The sequence below is a fragment of the Tasmannia lanceolata genome, unplaced genomic scaffold (assembly GCF_043159265.1).
Source record: "Tasmannia lanceolata isolate RefF3 unplaced genomic scaffold, GAP_Taslan_0.1 ptg000013l, whole genome shotgun sequence".
Classification (NCBI taxonomy): domain Eukaryota; kingdom Viridiplantae; phylum Streptophyta; class Magnoliopsida; order Canellales; family Winteraceae; genus Tasmannia; species Tasmannia lanceolata.
In genome coordinates, this window is record NW_027518690.1 from 50,105,511 (window position 1) to 50,120,422 (window position 14,912).

A 14,912-nucleotide genomic window follows, 5' to 3' on the forward strand; every position below is an offset into this window, starting at 1 on the left:
ACCATGAGCTGAAATGTGTAAAAATCTATGACGGAATCATGGGCTGAATGTGCAAAACAGGGAGCCGAATCTTGAACTGAACTTTTGCGAAACTGGGACAGCAGTTATGGATTGCTGGACAGCAGACATATAGTGTAGGACAGCAGTTATGCATGTAGGACAGCAGTTATGCATGTAGGACAGCAATTATGCAAAATAGGGGCTGATTAGAGGGCTGAACTCATGCACAAACAAGGTGGGGCTGCCATCGTAAAGGACCATGGGCTGTTAGCACCAAGAGTGTAAGTGCTGTCATTACCAAAATGAAGAAGTGGCTGCTATGGATATCATCATGCTCAGCCAACAAAATGAGGGCTGAATTGGTGGACAAAATTGTGCCAAACAGAAGACAGATTTGGTGGACAGAATTTGCGTTAACAGAGGACAGATTTGGTGGACAGATTTTATGCATCAATTGTGCTGAAATGTGGACATAATGTGCACCAAAATAAGGGTGGAATGCATGGACAAAACTAGGCCAAAACAGAGGTTGATTATGGACAGATTCGCTGAAACAAGAGCTGAATCTGTGGACAGATTTGTGCCGAAACAAGACAGATTTATGGGCAGAAATCTGTACAGAAAATTAGCCAAACCCGCGCCAAAAGATGGCAGATTTATGGGCAGATTCATGAGCAGAATTTATGCCCAAACAGGGGCTGAAGTGGGGCTAAAAACTGGGACAGATTTATACTTAAAACAGGGACAAATTCGCGCTCAAACAAAGGCAGAAATTAGGACTGACTTAAACAGAACTGAAATGAAATGAAATTATGCAACTTACCTGTCTAGGAACTTGGCTGCTGTTGGTGAAGAGAAGGTGGCTGATGGTGGTGGATCTTGGGAAAGTTTGGTTTTTAGAAAATGGGTTTTGTGGGTGAGGGTGGTTGGACGAATGGTGGCTGTGAAGTGGGTTTGATGGCTACGAAATGGGTTTGATGTGGCGGAGGTTGCGGCCGATGGAGGTGGGCGGCTATGAAATGGGTTTGATGGCTGTGAAGGGGGTTTAATGGAAGTGGTGGCTTGGTGGAGGAGGAAATGGTGGAGATTCGGCCGGAATCCGGCAAGGTTGCCGGAGGAGGTGGAAATGGAAAATAAAAAATGGGTTTGGGAGTTGGATTTTCGAAGTGGGTTTTGGGGAAAATGGTAGAGGGTGGTTGGTGGCGGTGGAGAGGTGAAGATGAAGGTAGAGGAGAAGAAATGGGGGTTGTGGATGGCGGCTGGATTTGCAGAGGTGGGGTTTGGGCAAAAAATTGAAGAGGGTTTGATGGAGATGAATAGGTTGTGGTGGCTGGCAATGGAAGAGGGAAAGAAGAAGAAAGTGGAGGATTGATAGGCTTGCCGGATTCCGGCAAGCTTGCCGGAGAAGATGGATATCGGCCGGAGTCCGGTGGATTTGAAGAGGGGTTTTGGGTGCGGTGGTGGTGGTTGAGATAGGTGATGGGGCAGCAGAAATGGTGGAGATGGTGGTGAAGCTCGGGCCGATCGGGTTTGCAGAAAAATGGAAGAGGGTTTGGTGGATGAAAGAGGTGGGGATGGTGGTTAGTGGAGGAGGTGATGGGGTTTACAGAGATGGGTTTTAGAGGTAGAAAATGAAGAAAAAGAAAGGTTTAGATGGGAGATGGAGATGCAGGTGGTGGGAGGATGAAGAGGGTTTCAAGGGTTTGAAAGGGTTTGGGTCGGGTTTAATGGTGGATGGTCGATGGGATGGAGATGGCGGATGGCGGTTCAAGGTGTGGCCGGGTTTAATGGAGGTTGGCCGGAGTTGATGCCGGAGAAGAAGAACGGCCAAAATCCCTCCCTTTCTCCCTTTGCTCTCTCCAGCCTCTTCCTCCTTTTTTTTTTTTTAAAAAAAAAAAAACGAAAAATCCCCTTCTTAATTTCTGAAAATCTCAGATCTAGATCTGAGATTTTCTCCCAAAATCTCAGATCCAGATCTGAGATATTTTTCATTTTCAAAATCCTTCTTCTCTCCTCTCTCCCAATTTCAACGAAAATCAATTCCTCCCCACTTTTTTTTTTTATTTTTTTTTATCAAAAACGAAATGATAAATTTGACCCCTCTGTTCTACCCGTGGACAACCCCCTTTAAGATGATTCACCCTCCCTTTCTACATCTGTACTACGCACATTCTCTCGGCTCGTTGGCTAGGTGAATGGGTTCAAATCTCGACGAAATTTTGTGAGGATCTGGACGGGACCCTAATCTACGCTGGGGTTAAATTTGGGGCACGTACTCACTCATTGGACAGGGTTTTGCACAATCAATACGAATTTGGGTCTGGTCAAAATGGGGTGTTTACAATTGCCATTTGAAAAAAAACTCCATTGTCATTAGTAAAAAAGTCCATTACCCTTGCCATTTGAAAAAAAAACTCCATTAGTTCTCTTTAGTTTGCTTTGGGTGATAAACCTATGCTCTGGTAGGTTAATTGTCCTCCACTTGCTTAGGTTTTACATGTTCGATATGGTTAATTTTCATCCTCTTTACAGTGCTATCTTTGTTTGCTTACATGTTTGTTTGACCTCTCTCTCTCTCTCAGAGGTAGAGGAAAACCCGAATTTTACAAGGGCTCAGAACCATTAGTTACAAGGGCTCATAACCAATTTTAAATCTTGGAACCACTATTTATACCCCAGCACCACTATTTATTCCTCGAAACCAATCAATAGTGGTTCCTAGAGTAGACATAGTTGTTCTGAGTGTGTAAATACTCTTGACACACTCATGACCCTATCTAATCAATAAGAAGCACTCTTTAAATACTAAGGACATCTATTTATACACTTGGAACCATTATTTCAACCTTTGAACCAGTAAATTATGGTTCAAGAGTGTAAATAGTGGTTCATACAATCTAATAGTATTTCAATGGTTCTAACTGTGATAAAAAACCAGATGCTCTATTTAAACACCCAGAACAACCATGTATACTATTGGAACCTTTATTTAGACCTTGGAACCACAATTTAGTGGTTTCAATTGATTAAATAGTGGTTCCTACATTTTAATAGTATTTCATTGGTTCTAAAAGTGATCATGTATGTATCAATAGTGGTTTAAACACTCATAATCAGTATGTAGACACTTGGAACCACAAAAAGTGGTTCCGAGAGTGTAATAGTGGTTTCGAGACTATAATAGTGGTTAATAGCTTATTAATAGTGGTTCTAACATTCTATTTGAACCACTCTTTTTATAATGGAACCACTCTTTTGATATTGGAACCACTCTTTTCATACTATAACCATTTTTTTATACGGGAACCACTTCGTTCGGGACTCCGAAGGACTTTTCGGACTTCTGATAGGAGTCCAATAGTTTGTGATGGAAGTGGTACCCAATCGGGAGTCCAATTCAAACTTTCGATTGTTTCCGTCAGACTCCTGATTGGGTACCACTTCCTTCACAAACTATTGGACTCCTATCGGAAGTCCAAAAGGTTACCCGAACTCCCGAACGAAGTGGTTCCAGTATGAAAAGAATGGTTCCAGTACGAATAGAGTGGTTCCATGATGAAAAGAGTGGTTCCAATATCAAAAGAGTTGTTTCATTATGAAAAAGTGGTCCAATATCAAAATAGTGGTTATAGTATGAAAAGAGTGGCTTTTTCATTATGTGTATGAAAAGAGTGGTTCCTAAGTCAGAAATAGTAGTTCCGTTTCCAAGATTCAAAAAGGTGCTGCCAAAATCAAAATTGTGGTTCCAAAAGAAGAATTATAGTGGTTCCATGGTCTAAAATATTGATACCACCACAGAAATATATTATCACTGTCCAACACATGTATACCTCCGGCCAAATATGGAAAGAGTGGCTCCATTATTATCCAAAGTAAAATGGAGGACAATGGACATACCAGAGCATAGGTTTAGGGAAATGTTATCAGCACTATTGTATTTTGATGAGGGCACTCCTCACTTTTATTAAAAGTACGGTATGGCCCACACCATAGGATGATCCAAACTGTCTATTAGATGGGCCATAGCTTAAATAGGTTGTACCTCAAAAATCATTTCCATAGATTGATCCTAACCCTCCGATCTGAATGTTAGAGGGTTGATCCTAACCCTCAATAGATCGGAGGGTTGGGATCAACTATGGAAATGATTTTTGGGGCACAACCTATTTAGGCAGTGGCCCATCTAATGGACAGTTTGGATCATCCTATGGTGCGGGCCATACCGTACTTTTAATAAAAGTGAGGAGTGCCCTCATCAAAATACAGTAGTGCTGACAACATTTCCCTAGGTTTATTATCCAAAGCAAAACAAAGAGAAGCAATGGAGTTTTTTTCTAATGGCAATGGCAATGGGTATGGAGTTTTACCTTTTTGAAGGCCTGGGGAAGAAGAAGATAAACAGTTAAAAGGGTTGGTGAAATGGCATTGGGATCCATGCCTAAAGGTGGAGGGAAAAGCAAGAAGGGTTTTCTTGTCTTAAAACATATCTGACCGTACCTGACAGCCCCTCTCTCATGAATTTCAAAAATCTGCCCTTAATTCATAATTTCAGCAAAACTTTGCATTTTTTAATAATTTTCCCTTCTTTTATTTTGAAATGGCAAGATGATATGAAGGCTAATTTTATACATTGGCACCTCCATTCGGATCCAGGACGCTAGCTCAATCAGATTTGGTGGCTACATTTTCATCATGATCCTAAATAATTTCGGATTAGGACGTAAATCCAACGGACACGGATCCAACTAATGTGCCCAAATCCTGTCCATTAACGTTTGGATCCTTCTGACCGTCTGAGTCCAGCTTAGCCCCTAGTAAAGTATGTCCAAGAAATCCAAAACATGCTGTAAAGGCTTTGAATCTTAAATAGTGGAAGGAGATTTGTCTCTTTGCTTCTGTCATAAGAAGAGAACATGTGTCGTTCTTGGGCTATATTTAGAGAAGGTTTGTCCCTAAGAAACCTATTGCTACCTTTAGAGAAAGCAAAGCTAAAAACAAACTGAGTTCCCATCTTCCTAGTTAACACGAGGACTTGGATTAATTTGGACTTTGTGAGACACTTTAAATGTGCTTTCATTTCGTGGAGGGAACTACTAAAATAATAAGAAAAGAAACATCCTCCAACATCTAGTCTAGATAGCAAATGCCTATACTATGCAGAAGAAAATGGCACTTGCTATATCATCTCATTAATCATGTGAAGATATGTGCTTTTAATGGGTACGAAGAAAATTACATGTATAAGGTATTTAATAGCTACATTGAGCTTTACATGCATAAAATATTTAATAGCTATGCCTACACATTATTCATGTGAAAATATGTGCTTTTATAGTAAATTTCCATCAGCTAAAAATAGAGCCAGTGCTTACAGATGTAAGGATATTAATCTTGGAGGCCACCCAATTTTTCCCAATTATATGTAGAGGATTGATTTCCTAGGCAAATTTGCGGAAAGCCATTTTGCAGCTCACTTTTGCAAGAGAAACTCTAAAAAGAAAGTCAATTTTATGTCCATGCCTTGCTATGACATACTACGCTGAGGATCTTCCAAGTAGAGTTCAAAAAAATCCAGGCCATTATAGTTTTAACTTTAAAAAATAGAGCCCAACTTATTGTTTTAAGTTTTAAGCTTAAAATGATGTTATTAAAATATAAAAGGTTCATAAAAAGCCCCAAAATTTGAAGTCTCAATGAAAGTTAATGCTTATTATTATGAGATTTTATATGCTCTAGGGAACTTAATTGGGTAGAACTTACCCCTAGAAGCTAGCTGTTAGAGGGAGGGTGCACATTCCCGTATAACTCATCCACATCCATTTTACATGTCCGATGTGGGACTGTTGCTTTTGCGTGGAACCCCAACAATCTCCACGCGGAAGCAATGTGGACCATCTTACCCCTCCACACGGCGGCAACGTGGAAACCACATGATCTTCTCTGAGGGAATTCAACCGTCCTCGGAGGCACATTGGGGTTATTGAGATCTTCCCAGAAGTTACCACGCCCCAGCTCTGATACCATTTGCAGTGAACTTAACCGGGTAGAACTCACCCTTAACGGCTAGCTTTTAGGGGTGATTTCTACCCCGGCTAAATTCCCTACAAGGATGTGGATGGGTTATGAGGGAATCTAACTGCTAGCTCTGTTTGGTTGCTGGGTTTTTTTTTGTTCCTGGGAGTTTTGTGGGAGAGTAAGTTAAATTTTGGTGCCATCCCATGTTTGGTTGCCTTTTAGCACTAGGTTTATTTTAATCCCACTCTTGTAATGATTACTTGTAGGGTGAATTTTTTAATCCCACTTTTGTAATGATTGCCTTTTCATCCCATCCCAAGATAACCCCAGGAACAAAAATAAACTCAGGAACCAAAAATAAGCTTGAGAAGAATTTTTTTCTACCCAACAGTTTAAGCAACCAAACAAAGGTTTTTTTTTTCCCACCATATCTCCCAGGGTATTTTTTTCTCCCACATAACCAAACATGGGATTTTTATTTTACCAGGATACTTCTAGGACTTTTTTTTCTCCACCTATCTCCCAGGGTATTTTTTTTCTCCCACATAACTCCCAGGAACAAAAAAAACCCGGCAACCATATACAGTGGGATAGTTTGTGAGTTCTACCCAGTTAAGGTCCCTACAATATGCTGTGTGTGAATTCTAGCATTTTTCAAAAAGTACAGTGGGATGGCTTAGTAGCAAAAACCCTTGTTTGGGTGCTAATATAGTATTATATAGCTCTAGACTTCTTGGGGTGTCTACTAGTGAATCATTACTTGTATGCTGATGTGTCACATTTCTCCTCCCAAAGTAATCCAAGCCAAATTTTTTTTAAAAAAGTGGTTTTTTTTTTTTTTTTTTCATTTTTTTTCAAACTTGGATTTCTTGTGAATAATGCTCTCACTCTCTATAAATTGGTAATGAAACCCCTACCACTAATAGACGAGGTTAACAACCAAACACTACTTACCACTATTCTACGAGGTAAGTTCCAAATAAATCCTATGCTTGTAGCCTCCCTGTTGATACCACTCCTCACCAAAATAAGTACATGCAACAAAACTAGGCAGAAAAATCAATCTCGATGTCCAAGCACGTATTCGAGCCATGGTTGTTTTCGTTCACCGAGATGAGAGCATTCTTGCTAGTGGATCTCCTGGAAAAATCAATAGTTAAACTTTCATCCTTGCCTGGTAGATTTCCAAGAAAAAAACAGTAATAAAACTTTTCATGGAAAATATTCCCCGCTTATACAAAGACTAGGTCTGATGGGTTAGGATCATCTGTTCACGTTGCATCCTACCAGATCAACAGTCCAGATCAGACTACACGGGGATTCGAATTGATGATTACTTTAACACGAGTATAACTGTAATATCAACAATTATACGCTGGTTTTATCGGAATTATGTGATAAGGTATATATATGCTCGTTGGCCATCTGCTTCCCCGCCAGAGCTACTTCTTTCTGCTGCCGCAAACCCCTTTCCGAAGGTAATTTGTTTTCCAGAAATCTCCCTTGATTCTTCTCTATTTCAAAATCTCTTCTTCTTGCTTTCATTTTTTTCTCTTCACAATCTCTGCCCTTTCATATTTTGTCCTTATCGTCCAAGTTTTTAGGGTTTAAGGGTTTTTATTAGGGTATGAGGTTTTTTCTGTATTCAATCTCCCAAATGGTCAAAGGATTCAGTAGATGTTGTGGTTTTGTTTTATTGGCGCTTGAATATGGCTATTGTTCTAGGGTTTTAGTTCGATGAAACTGAGTCTTGAGTTTGATGGTAGTTAGGGTTTGAGTTTTAGGGTTTTGTCTTCTGTTGGGCTCTGGTTTGAAATGGGTTAGGTATTATGTTTAGATTCGAGTAATGCTTTATTAAGGCTTTTCTTCTTGCTTGATTTAATGATATGTGGCTTTCCGTGTGGATTTGATTTTTCCCCCTTTCTTAATAAGCTGGATTGAGTTTCCTTGTTGAATTTAATATGGTTGAAAAATGTTTACGATATGATTTTCATGATTCCATTTGTTGTGTTTAGGCAATGTTTTTCTTCCATCTTGTGCTCTCATTTCCTTATTTTTCGTAATGTTTGATTTAAGTAGGGGATGATTTATTTGGGTTAGTTACTATGGTGGGCGTGGGCGCGGGGGCGCACGCACTAATGCGATAGTTTGTGTGTGCTATGCAGTTGCATTTTCTAGATTGCAGTTTATAGGTAATTCTCACCCAAAATGCAAGTGGGTTGCACACCCAGACTGACTACAATTTTGTTCAGCTGTTTGAATGCAATATTGTAATACAATCTAACCATTAATTAAGTTTTTTATTTGGCTACGTGTGTATTTTAACTCACTCTATCATGTCATCGATTTTCATTTTGCAAGTTAATTTCTTGTATTATGTAGTGGATTCTTAAGTGTGGAGTGGCCTCTTACATTGAAGCTGCTCAAAAAATTCATTAAGGGCCTGCCTCTCTTGTCTGTCCATCCATCACAAATGATTGTGCATCCTGGGTCCTTCCATGAGTTTATGATAGTTGACCATTCCTTCTTGATCAAGTTTCTCATTACGTTTAACCCTTCTTAGTATAGTAGCCCTCTCACGCCTTTCTGAGTATAGTAGCCCTCTCATTCTCTTCTAAGTGTAGTAGCCCTCACGTATTTCTAGGACTTCTGATTTATTTATTAATGGTTTTTTATTTTTCGGTCTTTTGAGACTAACTTAGAATGGCCATTTATGCAATTAGTGATTTTGTTGAGAGCCTCATGTGAGGTTCATTTTGACCATGTTATATATGAAAACTAGGAAAGGGCTACATTTTTTATTTCAGTTTGGTATAATTGACCGCTGACATAGGAACAGATAGTAGAATTCTAGGGGTATTTTTTTGAAAGGTAACATTTATTTATTCCAGCAGCAACCAATTCTAGGGATATTTTCCAGCTTTCCTTTTGGGACCTGCCCAAAGGCTTATGACTTCTGTTGGCTGCAAATTGTTGATGAAAGGATTAGCCATGGGCTTAACAGATTTGCATAGTCTCTTATCATTGGAATAAGTTCTATCATCTTCCAAACTTGTAATGTTTTTACTAGTAAAGATAATTTATACTTGGGGCTTATAGAGCTCCTATTAAAGCAGTAGATACAGAGCTCCCATTAAAAAATTTCAACCTTTATTCTCTCTTGTAGTGCTTTTATGCATGATGTGATATGTGCCATCTCTTTGCAATGTTTTGAGGTTTAATCGTCTTATTATAGCACCTAATTAGGCTTTCCACCTCAATTCAGTTTTTGAGGCTTTAAGTATAGGATTAGGTCAGTAGCATGTTTTTGTAATTCAAAACAAGGTTACCTGGCTTGCTTGCTTTGGTTCTGAAACACAACCTGGTGGGTTTTATAAAGGTTGGGATATGGTTTGGCCAAGTTCAGAAATCCATTCAACCAAACAATTATGATAAATATAGTAATGGTTAGCAACTTGATACTAGATAAAACATCGCACCTTTTTGTGGAACCACCGTACACATATATATGGGGAGCACCTAGCACCACCGAGGGTCTGTGCGTTCCGTTGGACAACATTTCAGGACAAAATCTTAATTGTCGACCACTTGTGAAACTGCGGGGTTTTAATAGTGGAGCCGGAGAGACGGTGGACCATTTGTCCGTGGATTGTAGAACCACCCGATATATGGGGTAGGGTCCTAAGGAACATCGCCATAGCTTGGGTCTTTCCCCTTCGAATATCAGAGCCTTTTGACAGCTGGGAGTATGCGCCTTGCCAGCTAGAAGGAGGGTACTCTGGAGCTTGTCTCTGTTGGGTACTCTGTGGGTCTCATGGAAGGAGAGGAAAGACTAAATCTTCAAAAGAGAGATGAAAGGCCCTCATTTATTGTTTATGAAAATTATCTCGCTAGTCTTCTATTGGGCGAGAATACTGCCTAGGTCTTGTTTCGTATCTTCTTCTGATCATTGCGTAACTGGCGTGAGATCCATGCCAGTAAGGAAAGGAGGGAGAAACCCTCTCCCACTTAGTGCCCATGGATGAAGGAATTGTGAAGTTAAACTTTGATTGGTCAAGTGTCAGCACCTCGGGTCCGGCTGTCATTGGAGGGCTCCTTAGGGATGATACATGGCATACTTTTTTTTTTTTTTTGAATGGTGATACATGGCATACTTTGTGGGCTTTCTTGGAATCGATTGGGATTAGAGACTCAAATGAAGTAGAAGCCAGGGCAATTTCGCAAGGTATCAGATATACAGCTAGAGGGGAGCTGAGCCTCCTAATTTTGGAAGGAGACCCTGCATGTAATCAGCTGGTTTGCCGGGAATATATGAATTAAAATGATTTTTGGGACTTAATTTTCCTTTTGGAATGCAATACCTCTGTCTCATTATCATCTTTCCTGACATTTTTTTTTATGCAGATGAACCGGGAGAAGCTAATGAAGATGGCCGGTGCTGTTCGCACGGGTGGAAAGGGGAGCATGAGAAGGTGTTGAATTCTCTCCACTTCACTTGCTAAGAGAGATTTTTTCTTGTAGTAAACTATAAAGCGTGAGATTTTACATCTAATATCATCTATTTCCTGTAAGGCTAACCATATCCGAAGACTTTGTAGATAAAAAAAATTATGACCTAGATTTTCAAGATGTTTTGTTATATCCTTTCAAAGAGAACTGTACCCATTACTGAAATAACTAGATGGTTTTTTCTGTATGAGAATACTGTGATTTCTAATCATCATTTCCCTTTCCCTTGAATATTTCCTTTCAAAGAGAACTTTACCCATTTCTGAAATATCTGGATGGTTTTTTCTGTATGAGAATCCTGTGATTTCTAATCATCATTTCCCTTTAATATTCTTGTAAATCTGATAAGAAATAGCTGAGGTAAGCAAAACAGATCCTTTTTAGCACTTCAACTAGATGGAAATCGAGAATTTTAGAACATAGTCAACAGTTTGGCAATAATCTGTTGTTGATGCATTGGTTGTTTAATATGTGATTGTTTTGTCTGTAAGCTCGTATGTTGTATTATTACTAGAAAGAAGAAGGCTGTTCACAAGACCACAACAACCGATGACAAAAGGCTTCAGAGCACACTAAAAAGAATTGGGGTGAATGCTATCCCAGCTATTGAAGAAGTCAACATTTTCAAGGATGATATTGTCATCCAGTTTGTAAACCCGAAAGGTAAACTAGACAAAATGATGTAGACACACATCGAAAGATAGTGTACCCCAGGCGCACACTCAGTTTTTGGTCACTAATTTTTTTCTTTGCTACTCAGTTCAAGCATCAATTCCTGCCAATACTTGGGTTGTCAGTGGTTCTCCCCAAACAAAAAGTAATCTCTCTCTCTCTCTCTCATATGTATATAGATATGATTTTTGCATATCTATTTGTCCAATATTCATTTACCTGAGACTCAAACTTACACATGTTTTATTAATGTTTCAGAACTGCAGGATCTGCTCCCTGGGATCATCAATCAGCTGGGTATGTGTTTTTTCTTCTCGTTACTTAATTTCAATCCGTGTTTATTATTTTTCAATGGTTCTCTATCTTGGATTTGTAATATGATGTTTGAAATAACCTTCCGTGTAGTTGCATATCTACTATCAGCCATTGATCCCTAGAAAACTCCATTCTCACCTTAGTATGGACTGATTGTTAGTTTCACCGGGATTTTATTGTTCTGAAAAGGGGGATGATTGATATCTCTATGCCAGATGACGTTAAGTGTTTTCCCGGCCCGAATTTATGAATTTACGGGTGATCTTGGGCAGTTTTTCTAGAAGCATGTGGTATTAACAACTGTTTTGTGCATTTTTTCGGCTTTCATAATTTGCAGAAAGAGAAGGGGATTCCCCACTGTTTGGTTGGACCAAAATGGTGTTTTTGCTCTGGCTGGCAAAACTTAGTTTCGGCCCATCATTTGGTCATCAGATTGTCATTTTGGTCGACCCCCATGAATGTTTTGTCCCCAAAATTTCCATTGGACACAAGTACTTGTCTGATTGATTGCATGCAAATGGTATAAAAGAACATACGCAGTCGGCATAAATGGAGAAATGTCACCGGCTGGGTAAATCCTGTGTGGGTATTCTTGGTGACTTGCCCAGCCACAGTAAGGCCACCTCTATAGTTGGATGGTCTGACTCATTCAAAGATGGCCTTACCTCTATAGTTTTGGGCTCAAGCAAAGGCACTCTTGCTGAGGCTGAGTATCATAGAATTCTCAGAGAGAAGAATTGTAACAGTAGAAAAGCACATTTCTTTTATACTAATGCCTATGGTATTGTTTGATGTTATCTCGGATATTTCTTTTAGGGAGATGATATTCTCAACCCCCCCTGCATTACGCATGCGCTCCCCTTATAAGGTGATTTGATGTGAACAGTATGCAACTTTAATGCTTTTTGACATCAAATCACCTTATAAGGGGAGCACATGCGTAATGTTGCATACTGTTCACGTCAAATCACCTTATAAGGGGAGCGCATGTGTAATGCAGGGGGGTGAAAATATCGTCGCCCTTTCTTTTCTACTAATGCCGATGGTATTGTTTGATGTTATCTCGGATTTGTTTCCCCAGGACCTGATAATTTAGATAATCTGAGGCGGCTCGCGGAGCAGTTTCAGAAGCAAGTGCCGGGTGCAGGTACAGCCCAGGAGGATGACGACGATGATGTTCCCGAGCTTGTGCCCGGAGAGACATTTGAAGAGGCTGCAAATGATGGGCAAGTTTCTTAGAGATTCGAAGGGAGTTTATTTTTCGCTTCTCTTGCTTTTATTATACTCAGTCTTCCCTTGTTGAAGTTTTTGTTGAAGTTTTTGTTATTGTTTCTCTGGTAGTCTCTTTTTGGGACTCACTGTAAAAGCAGTTATCTTTAGTGGTGCTATTTCTCTTTCGTGTATGTTCGTTGCATAAGGGTTTTTAGAGTGCGTTCTAAATTGTTTATTCCAACTTCATGTAAGGGTAAAAACTGATTGAAAAAATGATTTTCTAGTAGAAAATTTCATTATGTAGAAAGAAATAGCCTTCTTATTGCCTTGTTTTGATGACGGCACTCCCAACTTCATGGAAAATATTTTAATTTTTGTTCTAGGTATATATATGTTACAGCTAACTTCATTGAAATCACCCCACCTATAGGAGTATTGCTCCCTCTAACGTGAATTGTGGGCAGACTGTAAACATTTCGACGTCAAATCATGTTAGAAGTGGGGCGCATAATCCTACAGAGGGGTGAAAAATCGTTGTCCCTAACTAAAAAGGCATAGAATAGAGTGCCATTATTTAAATGACGGGGTGCCTATATCAATTCCCTGTTCAACAGGGGTAATGATTTGAAGCTTGAATGGATTGATAGATTAGAACTTAATTTTTCCCGTCTATTTGATACTCTTGATCTAGGTTTAAAATTTCGGTTTTGGACTCTGAAAATTTGAAATTTCGGTCGAAATCTGGTACAAAACCCGAAACTAATATTTTATCTGAAAATTTGGAAATATTAGATTAATATTAAAAAAAAAAACAGAATTTTTAGGTCAAATTTTGGTTTTAAAACTGAAATTTTGGCCGAAATAAATGACCGTTTCGGTTTTAATCAATTTCGGTGCCGGTCTCCACGGAAATTTAAAACCATGCTCTTGATATCTTAGATATGTATAATTCATTACTTATTACATTTAACTTTCTTGAGTTAGTCATTTTTTAAGACTACCCTTGAAATGGAAGCTTGAAGCTGTATGATCCATGCAAGAGGATGTTTATTGGGATTTGTGGGAGGTAAGGAAACAAGGTGATCGGAAGCTGTGGGAAACTCTTAGTTAATTTTTCTTTTATCTGTTTACCGAGCGATCTCTGGGACAAACTGTTTATCTTTCTTTTCAGTTTTTTCAGCCTATCAAAGGAAAAGTTCTATCCCATGACCAGCGTGTAGTATTTTAGGTTTTTATCCTATGGTAAATACTCTTTATTGCCAAAAGAAAATAATTTATCCATTGTTGATTCTCTTTCAAAAGAGGGAAACTAATCCATTCATATTGAAGTTTGCTTGCTTCTATTGGTGAGAGCGATGAGATCCTCTCGGCTGGTGGATCGTGTTCCATAAGCCGTCCATCAAAAGTCACGGTGAGATGAGTACATATAGGCCGTTGATGGCCTCCATTGCCATATAATTTCCTCACGCATTATACTCAGTGTATTTTGTTTGATGAATGCTACACTGAAGGACACCCTTGCAAAAAACCCAGCCCCAAGGGTGCCCCACTAGATCCACGCCACCCACATGCATTTTTAACATTTTGCTATCCCGTTATAAATGCAATTGAGTGACCTTGATCCAATGGAGCGGCCTTGCTGGGTGCCCTTCTGTTTAGCATTCCTCATTTTGTTTTATTATAGGGAAAACTATCTATCAAAGATATTTTTCTGCCGTAAATCTCGTTCTTCTTAAGCTATATGTAAGGGAGGTGATAGATTCGTCCCCTTTTTTACTTGGGACAGCCCCCTCTAGTTTATTTTCCACTACTCTTTTACACTATATAGGGGCGGTCCCAGCTAAAAAAAGGGGGCGAATATATCATTTCCCTTAGGTCATGGTGCAAAGGGGTTTCTTAAACATGTATCATGAATTCATGATCATCTACCTAGCCGTTACCCTCTTAGAAAGAGGCGGGACACGTACTCACAGACTCACAGTGACGTTCTCTCAGAGCTGAAGGTTGTTAAAAAAAAACGGTAACTACTTTTGAATGCAAAAGGTCTTTGCATGTGGTACTGCGTTTACACTCCGTGCGTATGCAGCTACCATTTCCCGAGACGAATATGAAAGAAGTTGTACTGCGTCTGCGTACATCACGTCTGCCGCTAGCATTTCACATTAGTCTTTCATTTTTTTTCTCTCTTC

At 39.4% G+C, this 14,912-nt stretch overlaps 1 protein-coding gene across 2 annotated transcripts; it reads left to right on the forward strand.

Moving 5' to 3' along the window:
- The first annotated feature begins 7,405 nt into the window (after positions 1-7,405).
- Positions 7,406-12,914, forward strand: LOC143890479 (nascent polypeptide-associated complex subunit beta-like). Of its 2 annotated transcripts, XM_077395181.1 has the most exons (6): positions 7,406-7,493; positions 10,420-10,487; positions 11,039-11,187; positions 11,285-11,341; positions 11,455-11,493; positions 12,593-12,914. In XM_077395181.1, the coding sequence occupies exons 2-6, from the start codon at positions 10,420-10,422 to the stop codon at positions 12,748-12,750; spliced, it is 471 nt and encodes a 156-aa protein (XP_077251296.1). In that variant the 5' UTR covers positions 7,406-7,493; the 3' UTR covers positions 12,751-12,914. The 2 variants fall into 2 exon arrangements, with proteins under 2 accessions (XP_077251296.1, XP_077251295.1); XM_077395180.1 differs by lacking the exon at positions 7,406-7,493 and having other exon boundaries at positions 10,414-10,487.
- The last annotated feature ends 1,998 nt before the right edge of the window (positions 12,915-14,912 follow it).

Excerpts from the sequence above, each read along its gene's own strand:
- LOC143890479 (XM_077395180.1), top strand. The coding sequence starts at position 10,414 with ATGCAGATGAACCGGGAGAAGCTAATGAAGATGGCCGGTGCTGTTCGC. Across the intron at positions 11,188-11,284 it reads CCAGTTTGTAAACCCGAAAG|TTCAAGCATCAATTCCTGCC; the intron begins GTAAACTAGACA and ends TTTGCTACTCAG. Across the intron at positions 11,342-11,454 it reads TGGTTCTCCCCAAACAAAAA|AACTGCAGGATCTGCTCCCT; the intron begins GTAATCTCTCTC and ends TTAATGTTTCAG.